Source organism: Canis lupus, chromosome 35, assembly GCF_003254725.2.
Source record: "Canis lupus dingo isolate Sandy chromosome 35, ASM325472v2, whole genome shotgun sequence".
NCBI classification, from domain to species: Eukaryota; Metazoa; Chordata; class Mammalia; order Carnivora; family Canidae; genus Canis; species Canis lupus.
The window spans coordinates 15,565,812-15,578,895 of record NC_064277.1 but is presented as its reverse complement, the minus strand read 5'-3'; the positions used below and the strand labels follow the sequence as shown (position 1 = coordinate 15,578,895).

Sequence of the window (13,084 nt, the reverse complement as noted above, 5' to 3'; positions counted from 1 at the left end):
AATCAGCTGGGAAGATACCTAATTGTGCCATCATCCGACCCACCTTTCTCCATCACGGTAGCCACACGGATGATGGGGTTAGGTCTACTTTTAATATTTAACCTAAACGAAGTACCTTCTGCAGCACATGATGCAGACCTTTCAGTGTAGCAGTAGAATAACACTGGAGATTGGCATGTCCAGGACTTCGAGAACCTGCGCCTGGGTGGCCTCCCCTGTCTCCTAAATGGTCATATGGTTTTTCCAGAACTGACCCGAGCTCATCAATCTGCATTTCTTCCTCTTTAACCCTGAAACCATGCCTCTCGTGTGCAAAGCCATGCATTCCAGACAGTCATGGGATCCCACTCAAACCGAGAAACTCACACAGTTGGGTGTGCTAGGCAGAGAGCAACCCAGTTTACTGCTATGACCTTGGAGTGCATTTTTAGGACTGTACGTATCAAGTGCCAGGAGTGGCTCCCACTCAAAGCAATTTGTTGTTATTTACAAGGCTTGAGTCAGTGGGGACCCATTCCCACATCTTCCAGCTCAGAGGCATCTCATTTTCCTATCATTTCTGACAGTGTAAATCCAAAGGGTAAAAATCATACTCTCCTTTTTTCTTCTTCTCTTTTTTGTATCTCTTTCCCTCTCCCTTACTTTTTTCCCTTCTGTGCTTTTCCCACCTTCAAGATACACCTCTCCGTTCTTTTAATGGGGGAAATTTTTTTTGAATTATAGCAGCCGTGTAAGGGTGGGGCTTCTTTGGTTAAATTCTGTTTTTCTTCTTGGAGATGACTGAGTCGTATAAAATTGATGATAACAGCTTTTTTTTAAAGTGTATTTCCCTATATTTTTCTGAAGATACAAAGAACCAGAAGAAAAGGAGCTTTCGTTACTTAACCTATATTGAGTCTAAGTGACCCGAAAATAAACCCCCTGAATATTCCCTAAATATTAGCTGCTTATCTCTGAGGCTCCATCCGCTCTGTGTTTACATATGCAGCACCCAGTGTGGTTTCCCAGGACCTACTCCATCAGAAAGAGAGGCTAGAGATGTTTAATTTGCTTATTAGGAGCTGATGATTAGAAAATTTAATCTCATACCTGAGTTCTGAAACCTTCCTGTGCATATGAATCATCTGGAGATCTTGTTAAAATGCAGATTCGAAATCAGGATGGCTGGGTGGGGCCTGAGATCCTGCATTTCTAGAGCTGCTGGGGAGTACTGGTGTTGCTGGTCTGAGGACTGCACTTTGGAGAGCAGGGCCTTATGGCACTGAGCTAAATTATAAAAAAGAGAGAGAGATACAAATGTAGTTCTATAAAGACACTTAAGATTCAACCAGTACCTTTCTTAGTAATGATGTTTGAACAATGAGATCTGCATATGTGGCTCTTTGGTAACTTAGCATTTGTAAAATAGTGCGTCCCCATGTTTTGAAGAAATATTTCTGTTGTACCTCTAGAAGTGAGCTCCCCAGGGGCCCAGCTGAACCAATGATGTGTTTCAGGCCCAAGAAGGTAGGTAATTAGGGACACAGAGGCCATTTGTCTGCAGTTAGAAAGAGACCCTGAAAGCAAAAAATCTTACTCTCCTTTTTTCTTCTTCTCTTTTTTTTTTTTCTTTTGTATCTCTTTCCCCCTCCCTTCCTTTTTTCCCTTCTGTGCTCTTCCACCTTCAAGATACACCTCTCCATTCTTTTAATTCCACGAATAATCAATCAGCCCGGGAGGGACCTGGTGGCAAACTATGGTGCCCTCTGGTGGTTCTCTGAAAACACCGTGACTCAATCCCTCCCTTCCCAGGGCTTCTCCTTGATGGGAATTCGGGTAGTACTGGGCTAATGAGCATAGAGAAGGAATGCATGCCCAGAACTACAGAGCCCCTGTCTCCTCCGAGCTGCCCCGGGAAATTAGGAGATATGATCTTTCTAAATGGAGCGGGAGGATTGGTTGAAAATTTTGGTCCGTCTGGCCCTAGGTTTTCCAGCTCCTGTGTTAATCTCTGGATCCCTGATTTTATCATTCGTATTATCTGAAAAAGATGTTTATCAATGGGTCGCTTTTCAGAAGAATACATTTGAATCTGTACATTAAGACCAGTATGTCTTAGTGGCCCATTAGGCCACCAGCCCTGGAGTCTCTACAGAGACCTTTAGGGCCAGCTAAGCCCGTGTCTCCCAAGTGAACGCTATAAATAAACCAAGGCACTGCTGGGAGCATTCCTTTTCAGATTCACTAAAGCTGGGTTCTTTAAAAAGTACCTTCAGAGGGGTTTTCTAGTTTTGTATATTGTGCATTTGGTTGTACAGGCAATTTCACATTTGCATTGCTAATGGACCTCTTCTGAATGTGTTTGACATTTTGCTTGGCTTTGAAAGGACTTTTATGCTGCTGCTTTTTCTTCCCGCGAGCTGCCTTGGGCTAATTAACCTATTCCCTCACTGGCTGGGCCTACTATATGCAAATGTTCTCATTTTGGATTCTGACATACACTCTTGCATGAACATCCCTAATGAAATCCTGTGGGGTTTTATTGGATCAGTGCTGCTGTGCAACCAGCAGGGGGCGCGCGGGCCGGCTGGCTTTGAGCAGATCCCCTAAATGACTTTTCTTTGCTGGTTGGTGTGGGAATGTGGGAGCTTACACAATTCCTTCCGAAGTGACTCTTGAAATCAAAAGATAAAAGCTCATTGTCAGTACTTTTTAAGCAGCCAGAAGGGGCAACTGATTTTTATAATTTTGTGGTTTAATTTTACTCTGTTTTGAAAATAGCACTGGGGTGCCCGGGTGGCTCGGTCAGTTCAGCATCCAACTCTTGATTGCAGCTCAGGTCACGATCTCAGGGTCGTGAGACTGAGCCCCGTGGCAGGCTCTGCACTCTGTGGGGAGTCTGCTTGAAGATTCTCTCTCGCCGTCTTCCTCTCTGGCTCACGCCTGCATGTGTGGGCATTTCTCTCTCTCCCTCTCAAATAAATAAATTTTTAAAAAATAGTGCTTATCACTATACCAAAAGAAAGAAACTAGCACTGTCATCCTGATTGATTTGCAGACATTGTGTGTAAATTATGCGCTGCACTGTTTATGACAGAAGGCTACAGAGAACACAGTTATTTTGGACTTCTAAAAGCCCTAGGTCGGGAGGCCAAATGATTGACATTACTCTTTCAACACAGATATTTCCCCAGCATTAACATCTGAGAGCTCTTCCCTTTATGTTTGTTTCCATCCCAGTCTTTAAAGTGCCTCTCTTGGCATATGACAAATCCTGTTCTTATTGAAATGACCTTTGACGTTGAGACACCGAATTGAGGCACTTCCAGCTCATACATACCTGGATGACAACCGTGAAGGAGGGGGACCACTTTTTGTGTCATCCGCCCTTTAGTGGCGGTGTTTGGTAATGATGCCAAAGCAAGAGCAGCAGCAAGAAGCAAGACCACAAAATCATGGGCCAAAACAGAAGTTACAGATGAGGGTGGGGGAGCGTGGCTACGCAGGAGAGATGGGGAGAAGCAGGTGCACGCCGAGGCTGTGTTCATGCAGGGATGTCACCATTGCTTGAGCGTTGACAGGGATTGGGTGCCAGAGGCTGCTGCCTTGTTGTGTTTGCTTTACGGTCAGATCGCAGAAAAGAGGGTCTGGGTAGGAGAAATGCCACCACTCCCACCCCCACCCCGGGCAGCCTGGGATTCCCAAAGCCCAATGCCCCTGGGCAGCTTCCCAGGATCCCAGCACACGGCATTGCGCGTGTCTGCAGCTGCTGCCTGTAGGGGGCACTCACACCTGATGCTTGTTAGCCCGGTTCCCTTTGGTGCCAATGATGTTCCTTCCACCTGTTGCCATTGGGCACCCATGTGCCCACACATCTCTGGTCACTGAGAGATTGAGCTGTGCGTCTGTAACAACTGGCTCCCACCTCACTATTCATATATCCAGGGTTGAGTCTGATTGATCTGAGAGAAGTGCCATCTCCAGGGTTAAAAGCGGGTTGGCCCTTTCCAAGGAGAAAGGAAGGGGGGGAGCGATGTGAAGAAAAAACTCGGAGACTACCTGGGAAGAAATAAAGAGGAATGAAGGGAGCGTGGGACTGTCATGAAGGAGACCTCCAATGCATCCACCCTATTAGTGCATCCTTTTTCTTGTTTTTAACCATAACCATATTCGTTTTTTTAACTGTCTCGCAGATTTCTTTTGGCTTTCTGTTACCATATGAGTAGCTGTACTGGGAATTCTTTGGAAACTTGTAGAGCACAAGATTATTTTTGGCTGCCTCTGCTGAGTTGGCATGTGTACTGCGTGTGTGTGTGTGTGTGTGTATGGTGTGTGTGTGTGTGTGTGTGTGTGTAGTGTTAGGGAAGAGGAATGGTTGTGGATTGAGTATGGACCCAGAGTCAGACAGAGCCTTCGAGTAGTAGCTCTGGTAGCTAAGGCTTCAGACCTTACACCCAAAGACCGCTGGGGACCCCCACTCCTCACCTGCTTCTTCCCAGCACCTGCATCTGAGGCTGACCCTTCCTGGCGTCACCCTCCCCGTGGGCTTAATTTGATTTTCTGCAAGGGAAAGAAGAGGTGAGGAAGGGACTAGCGTTTCTGAAAAGAAAATTTAAGAAAGAAATCATCTACCCTCTAAGAAGAAAAGAAAAAAGGGAAAGAGGACATTGGGAAACAATGTGTTAGGAGATGTAGACCGTCTTAGGGGAGTTGTCGACGCCATAAAAAGGCATCTAGCTGTGGGGCGCCTGGGTGGCTCAGTCAGTTAAGGCGTCCGGCTCTCGCTCTCAGCTCAGGTCTTGATCTCAGGGTGGTGAGTTCAAGCCCCATGGTGGGTTCCATGCTGCTGGGCTGGAGCCTCGTTTTAAAAAAAGTAGAAAATTAAAAAAAAAAAAAAAAAAAGGCATCTGCTGCTGTAAGGTTTTGACTTGCCCAGTATCTCCATCACCTCCTATCTCCCTCATCTTCCTGACATGCTCTAGAACTCGGCTAGGGCTTTACGTTGCTTTCACGCTGGGGCTGTCATCAGGTTGGGGGAATTCTCGGAGAAGCCAGAGGCCTAGTCTCAGTCTGATATTTTCATCTCCTTTTCCTCCTCCCCTTCCTCCTGCCTCGCCTCTCTCTTCCCCCGTCCCCACCCTCTTCCTTCTCCCAGATTCCAGAGCTGCCGCCGGCGGATAGCACCCACGGGGAGATGATTCCTCATGAAGAGCCTGGCTCCCCTACAGAAATCAAATGTGACTTTCCATGTATCAGACTGAAACCAGAGCCAGCCAGACAGTGAAACAGTCACCGTGGAGGGGGGACGGCGAAAAATGAAATCCAACCAAGAGCGGAGCAACGAATGCCTGCCTCCCAAGAAGCGCGAGATCCCCGCCACCAGCCGGCCTTCCGAGGACAAGGCGGCCCCTCCGCCCAGCGACAACCACCGCGCGGAGGCCGTGGCATGGCTCCCCCCGGGCAACCCTGGTGGCCGCGCCCACGGGGGCAGCAGGCACGGCCCGGCGGGGACTCCCGTGGAGCTCGGTTTACAGCAGGGAATAGGTTTACACAAAGCGCTGTCCACGGGGCTGGACTACTCCCCGCCCAGCGCGCCCCGGTCTGTCCCGGCGACCAGCACGCTGCCCGCGGCCTACCCTCCCCCGCAGTCCGGGACCTCGGTGTCCCCCGTGCAGTACGCGCACCTGCCACACACCTTCCAGTTCATCGGGTCCTCCCAGTACAGCGGGCCCTACGCCGGGTTCATCCCCTCGCAGCTGATCTCCCCGACGGCCAGCCCCGTCACCAGTGCCGTGGCCTCCGGCGCGGGCGCCGCCACTCCATCCCAGCGCTCCCAGCTGGAGGCCTATTCCACTCTGCTGGCCAACATGGGCAGTCTGAGCCAAGCCTCAGGACACAAGGCTGAGCAGCAGCAGCAGCAGCAGCAGCAGCACCTGGGCCGGACGCCGGGGCTCATCACCCCGGGGTCCCCCCCACCCACCCAGCAGAACCAGTACGTGCACATCTCCAGCTCTCCGCAGAGCGCCGGGCGCGCGGCCTCTCCTCCGGCCATCCCCGTCCACCTCCACCCGCACCAGACGATGATCCCACACACGCTCACCCTGGGGCCCTCCCCCCAGGTCGTAGTGCAATACACCGACTCCGGCGGCCACTTCGTGCCGCGCGACGCCACCAAGAAGGCCGAGAGCGGCCGGCTGCAGCAGGCCATGCAGGCCAAGGAGCTGCTGAACGGAGAGGTGGAGAAGGGCCGGAGGTACGGCGCCCCGAGCTCCGCCGACCTGGGCCTGGTGAAGGCCAGCAAGTCGCTCCCCCACCCGTACGAGTCCCGGCACGTGGTGGTGCACCCCAGCGCCCCCGACTACGGCAGCCGGGACTCCTCGGGGGTCCGGGCCTCTGTGATGGTCCTGCCCACCAGCAACACACCCGCCGCCGACCTGGAGGTGCAGCAGGTCACTCACCGGGAGGCCTCCCCGTCCACCCTCAACGACAAAAGCGCCCTGCACCTGGGGAAGCCCGGGCACCGGTCCTACGCGCTGTCACCCCAACAGGCTCTGGGCCCCGAGGGCGTGAAGGCCGCCGCCGCCGTCGCCACGCTGTCCCCCCACACGGTCATCCAGACCACACACAGCGCTTCAGAGCCACTCTCTATGGGACTGCCGGCCACCGCCTTCTACGCGGGGACTCAAGCGCCGGTCATCGGCTACCTGAGCAGCCAGCAGCAAGCGATCACCTACGCCGGCAGCCTGCCCCAGCACCTGGTGATCCCCGGCACGCAGCCCCTGCTCATCCCGGTGGGCAGCGCCGACGTGGAGGGGTCCGGGGCAGCCCCCGCAATAGCCACGTCGTCGCCCCAGTTCGCTGCCATGCCTCACACGTTCGTCACCACCGCCCTTCCCAAGAGCGAGAACTTCAGCCCGGAGGCCATGGTCACGCAGGCTGCCTACCCCGCCATGGTGCAGGCCCAGATCCACCTGCCCGTGGTGCAGTCAGTGGCGTCCCCCGCCGCGGCGCCCCCCACGCTGCCCCCCTACTTCATGAAAGGCTCCATCATCCAGTTGGCCAACGGGGAGCTGAAGAAGGTGGAGGACTTGAAGACGGAAGACTTCATCCAGAGCGCGGAGATCAGCAGCGATCTGAAGATCGACTCCAGCACGGTGGAGAGGATCGAGGACAGCCACCACCCCGGCGTGGCCGTGATACAGTTTGCCGTCGGGGAGCACCGAGCACAGGTAACGTTCACCCCCAGCCCACCAGCGCACAGGTAGGCGCACCCGCCGTGCTGCCGTCATCCTTCTCCTGGGAAGATGCGTGTCTTCCAAGAGGCAGACCCCAATGTGCTGTGGGGAGAATTCGGGGTCTTCATTTATACCCACACGATAGACCCATCCTCTTTCCCAACCAGGTTCTGTGGAGAGGTGAGCCCTGATGCCCCCAGGCGTCCGCTGTGTGTAATGAACTCACTTCTGTGCTCCTGGTGGGGCTAGTCAGGACCATTCAGGAAATCACCACTCAAGATATATATATATATTATATATATATATATATATATATATATATATAATATATATATATTCTGTGGTTTAAATGAGGAACCCCGATTGAGAAATGCTACAAGGCTCAAGGCTCTTTTAGGGGTCATGGGGCCTCTTTTTACAAAGTGTCAGGAAAAGACCGTGCTGGTGAGGGTGGGGACAGTCGATGGTCACAGTCACCACATCCCATTCCAACGTCTGTGTTTTAAAATGTAGGTGCTTTTCTTATCTAGGTGTGGTGAGGCCGACAGGTGAGGACACAGCTGCCATTGAGAAGGTAGCTTGTTATGCTTAGATCCTAAAAAGACAGGACATGCGATGCAGGGCCGCACGGGGAAGCACCAGGGTCAGTCAGGAGGCAGAGGGAGCCAGGAGGGACCATGGGCAAGCACCTGTACTGTGGTTTCCATGAGCAGGAATGAGTGACAGGGAGTAAGCAGGCCGAGGATTGGTTGGTCTGAATAATTTCAGGGAGCTCTGGGAGCATCGGGGCTGTCCCTGGTGTCTAGTACCTGGTGTGGTGAGGGCAGGTGGACAGTGGCCCAGAGGTGAGAGCTGGGTGGAGGAAGTGGTTTGGGAATATGAGCGTTTGGTGTGCATGTGAAGAACTCTCCCCTGGGCAAGGAATTAGCTAACCCCGGGAGGGGCAGTCCCTCCAGGGTCAGCCAGGCTCAGCCAGGCTCCAAGATGCCAAAGCATCAATGTAGAAAGAAAAAGGCATGCTTAACATAATCTGGGAATCCCAGGTGACCTCCTGGATGTATAGTAAATAGGAACCCAAGGGGTAAGATGCAGTCAAGGTCAGTTGTGTTAAAGCCTGGAAGTATTATTAATTCTATTTCCCCCGTCTCTTTCAGCCCACTTTTTCACAGTCTCTTAAATCACTTGAACGCGTGCTTTTTATTCCATTTATAGAAAACAGCATGTTCACTGTCCAGGTGGTTTGGACTCCAGGCTGGGGGCTTCCCTGGCTCTCCTGGGGATGTTCCCATGAAGGACTTTGAAAAACCCCAAAGTGACAGCACCTCCTTCAGGTTCGAGCTGAGAATGGTCATGGCAGAGGTGATATTTGGGATGTTCAGAAAGACAAAAGGAAAACTACTTAATGGTTTGAATTGCTTTGAGGATATTTTTAAGAGGTCAAGTTGCAGGGGATGGGATTTTCCAGTGTTTTCCAGAAGTGCTTGTGAATTGCCAGATGTGGGGTCTTACACAATGTCGGAGGGCCTGCATCACCAAGCGCTTTTAGCCTCCTAGAGATTTCTTTTTTTTATGGTGCGGTGCCACCATAGGCATCCAGTCTTTGGTAAGAGCCAAGCAAGATTTCTTGAAGTTCAAATTAAAAAAAAAAAAAAAGGCAAAAAGCAGGATTCTTTTTCTTGTTTAAGTGGCATCTTTATTTCGAACTCCCGGTTGGTCTGTAGGTGCTGCTCATTCCTGCCTACATGGGTTGGAGGTGAGCACTAGTAGGAGTGCTGTCTTGAGCAAAATTGTCTTCTAACAGACTCCAGGGGAAGCATGAAAAATAAACAAGAACAAAAATGCATTTCTTCATGGCACCTGCAATCCTTCAGGCGTTCCTGTGAACAGAGGAAGGCACCGGAAGAGGTGTTGTTTTGGAATGCTGCTGGCTCCGTAGCCGCACCTCTTTCCACCCTGAGACTGCAGAACAGCTCCAGCTGCAGCCAACATCTCCAGGACTCCAGGACCCTGGCAGCCTCGGCCGTGGGCACGAGCTTCCCAGGCCTCTTTAGGTTTCAGAGGCACCCGGCAGTTCTGGAGAGCGGGCATCTCTGTGTCTTTTCCCTGCTCGATACTTTGCACCCTGGATGCTTGAATGATAGAGTAATCGGCTTCCCTGCGAAGTCTCATTTCCTTCGGGCAGCCAGACCACTAGTCTCTGCTGACAGCCAAGGTGCAAATTAGAAGGAAGAGTATTTGTCACGGCCCGTTCGCAGGTCTGTCGGGGCGGCCCCACGTGGTGGTGCCGCATGCTGGGGAGGGCTGTAGCCTGCTAAAAAGGTGGCTTGGGTTTTGAGCCGGAGAAACAAAAGTGCAAGGCCCCCGACACAGCCAATGGTCTGTCGCTTTACCCAGAAGCCTATCAGACACAGGCTGACATCATCACAGCTAAAATACTCCACCAGCTGTGTTTGCCACGAGTGACAGGATCGGGATCAGGAGAGAATCAGAGAGAAAGGAAGGGAGCCGGAGAACTGATATCTGGATTTCATTTACGTTCCGAGGGCTGAGAGCTTTCCTCCCTCATCAGTGCAGCGCTGAGAAGTTTTTCTCCCCGGGCCTGGAGAATCAGCCGTGTCTTCTCCACTAGTTAGAAATCACTATCACCTGCACCCGCGGGGAGATTTAGGGAGGTGCAAATTGTTTAACTTAATTAGCAAAATCACAGAACTGATTGGGGAAGTTGTGGGAGAGGGGATGGTTTTCCACCCAACAGATGGATGGCTTTATGACTCCAGGCATGTGTCCTGCGTGGAGGGGGATCCCCAGGGATGTGTTTGACCTCAGAAAACCTACTGTGAGCATCCCCTCCGGACGTGGCGTGGCGTGGCATGGCCTGGTGGGGGAGGGCTGCAAGACAAGTTGCCTTACCCCAGAGCTGCAGTTTTTTCTCCTCCCTAAAAGGGGTAAATGATTCCTTACACAGGGTAACATCTCAGGCCTCCTCTGTTTTTGTAATACTGGGCTCTTCTGCCCCGCAGCGCGGAGCTCGTAGAAGCTACCAGCAATTCTCTTATCAAAAACCAAAGCGGGGATCCCTGGGTGGCTCAGCGGTTTAGTGCCTGCCTTCAGCCCAGGGCATGATCCTGGAGTCCCAGGATGGAGTCCCACATCCGGCTCCCTGCATGGAGCCTGCTTCTCCCTCTGCCTCTCCCTCTCCCTCCCTCTCTCTCTCTCTCTCTCTCTCTCTCTCTCACGAATAAATAAATAAAATCTTAAAAAAAAACCAAAGGGGGACATTCAAGGGACTCTTTACTGACCCCACGCCCATAATCAGCACACAGACCTCATGGGAACTAAAGCCATCCCGAATAAAACTGAAGGGTTTTTCCTTTTGGTGATTATTTTAAGGAGCTGAACTCCTAATTATTATTGTGGAAAGACGCCTCCAGTGTTGTCTCCAGCTGAAGCTCCAGACGAGGCCGTGTGGGAGAATAAAAAAAAAAAAAAAAACACTGTCACAGATTTGTCACCGTCCCTGTGGCTCTGCTACACCCGCTGAAGTATTTGTCTTCACAGGCAGTGTCTTTGCACCCCGTGCCCCAGCCCGCTGCTGGGGGAGCACGAAGGAGAATTGCAGGTGTGATCTGTTACCATGAAATGCAACGCACGACACTTTTCTTTTTTTCTTCCTTCCTTTCTTTCTTTCTTTCTTTTCTTTCTTTCTTTCTTTCTTTCTTTCTTTCTTTCTTTCTTTCTTTCTTTCTTTTCTTCTTTCTTTCTTCTTTCTCTTTCTTTCTTTCTTTCTCTTTCTTTCTTTTCTTTCTCTTTCTTTCTTTCTTTCTTTCTTTCTTTCTTTCTTTCTTTCTTTCTTTCAAGATTTTGTTTATTCATGAGAAACAGAAAGAGAGGCAGAGCCATAGGCAGAGGAAGAAGCAGCTCCCTGCGGGGAGCCCCATGTGGGACTCGATCCCAGGACCCCGGGATCATGCCCTGAGCCAAAGGCAGACAGATGCCAACCACTGAGCCACCCAGGCATCCCACGACACCTCTTTCTAACAAATCTGCGTCTCCTTCCTCTTCTGCTGAAAGGCAGGTAGCACCTTCCACCCTGGGTATAGGCGAGCCTCCCTGCTTCCCTCATGGGTGCTGATTCTGACTGAAAGCCCTAATGGACAACAGAATCACTTCCCTGCGGCCTCACTTCCAAGTACAGTCTGCTTGATAGTCTTCTCCAAGATTGAACCTGTGAGTCCGTGGCAAGTCCCAGAGGGGATCCCCAGGCAATAGTGGGACCCAGTGCAGCTCCGTGGGAGGTGTGGCATCCTCTGCTGGAGTGGGAAGCTAGTTAGCTGATTAAGAAAATGCCTAACCTGGAGCTAAAGACACCTAGGTTGGAATCTGTCTTCCACCTCTCCATAGCACCAGACCTTGGGCCCATTGTGAACAAATTAGTGCACAAATACTTTATCGTGCAGACACTCTCAGCCTCCCAGTCTGCTTATGTAGTGAGAAGAATGAGGGTTGTTGTAAGGAATAAAGAAAATGTGTTCAAAGGAAGTAGCACAATAGGTAGCACCCAGTAGGCCCTTGACAATGTCAGTGGCCCTCCCTACTTCCACCTAGGTGGCTTTGGCCCTGAGAAGAGAAAGGCTAGGGGTACCTGGGTGGCGCAGTAGGTAAAGCAGCCGCCTTTCGGTTTCGGCTCAGGTCATGATCTCGGAGTTGTGAAATCGAGCACCGCATCTGTTCCCTGTTCAGGTGGAATCTGCTTGAGCTTCTCTCTCTCTCCGCCCCTCCCGTTGGTGCGCGCGCTCTCTCTCTCTCTCTCTAAAATGAATAAATAGGGATCCCTGGGTGGCGCAGCGGTTTGGTGCCTGCCTTTGGCCCAGGGCGTGATCCTGGAGACCCGGGATCAAATCCCACATCGGGCTCTCGGTGCATGGAGCCTGCTTCTCCCTCTGCCTATGTCTCTGCCTCTCTCTCTCTCTCTCTGTGACTATCATGAATAAATAAATAAAATCTTTTAAAAAATAAAATAAATAAAATAAAATAAAATAAAATGAATAAATATTTAAAAGAGAGAGAGAGAAGTTAGATTCTGAAAAAATAAACAAAAGGCTTCATGCTCTAAAAAAGAATTTGTGAACAGAGGGGCAGTGGAGAAAAGTCCAGAAAGAAGGATAAAGTTCTCCAACAAGTGCAATAAGCCATTTTCACCCTGCCTGTATTCCTATGGCATTATTCGCATGAGTGGCCCCGAAGCACCCACATGGCTATTTCTGCAGAGGGGGCTAAATGACCTCCTGCAAGGCGGTGTGCATATAGGCAAGCTGTGTTTCTCTGAGCGTGAGCTGGACTGGGGGGACGGGCTGGTGGCCCAGACGTCCATGTCGGTCAGAGCCCCAGAAATGGAGGTTCCAGGCACCTTTCTTCTGCCAAGTGCCCACTGGGTGAGCCTCAGCCCTGGATCTCCCCCACCCCACTGGGGAGCCTTCGACTTCCATCCAGCAGACACGTTCTGCCTCTGAACAGCCTCCCCATCCCTCTGTCCCATGCTCCCAGGCTCAGCTCTTCTGAAAAGTACACAAAGCTTGCTCAGTAGAATTGTAGTACATTTTGTTTGCAAAGTGCTCGGGGGGTGACCCTTTCCTTGGACTGTGTCTTTCCTGACTGGTGAGCTGTTTATGTTATTAGGGCTATCTCTCACTTCCCAGATCCTCCCGAGGCGACTGCTCAATATTCAGTGCCATTTACCTCGTGCAGCTGTCCTGGGGTGCACATGTGTGTGTGCACGTGTGTGTGTGCGCACACGCACACCCATGCGTGCTAGTACAGCATGTTATAATGATGTGCTTACTGCACGTCTACCAATGGCTTTTCTTTCATTC

The 13,084-nt window shown here is 51.3% G+C and overlaps 1 protein-coding gene across 14 annotated transcripts in view; it reads left to right on the top strand.

Annotated features, from left to right (window-relative positions):
• ATXN1 (ataxin 1) overlaps positions 1-13,084 on the top strand; it is a 413,020-nt gene that overhangs the window by 381,771 nt on the left and 18,165 nt on the right. For all 14 annotated transcript variants that reach the window (XM_035710478.2, XM_025443971.3, XM_025443979.3 and 11 more), the window contains one exon: positions 5,135-7,208. In XM_035710478.2, the coding sequence (XP_035566371.2) occupies positions 5,295-7,208 (1,914 nt within the window). In that variant the 5' untranslated portion in view covers positions 5,135-5,294. The remainder of the gene's footprint in view (positions 1-5,134; positions 7,209-13,084) is intronic.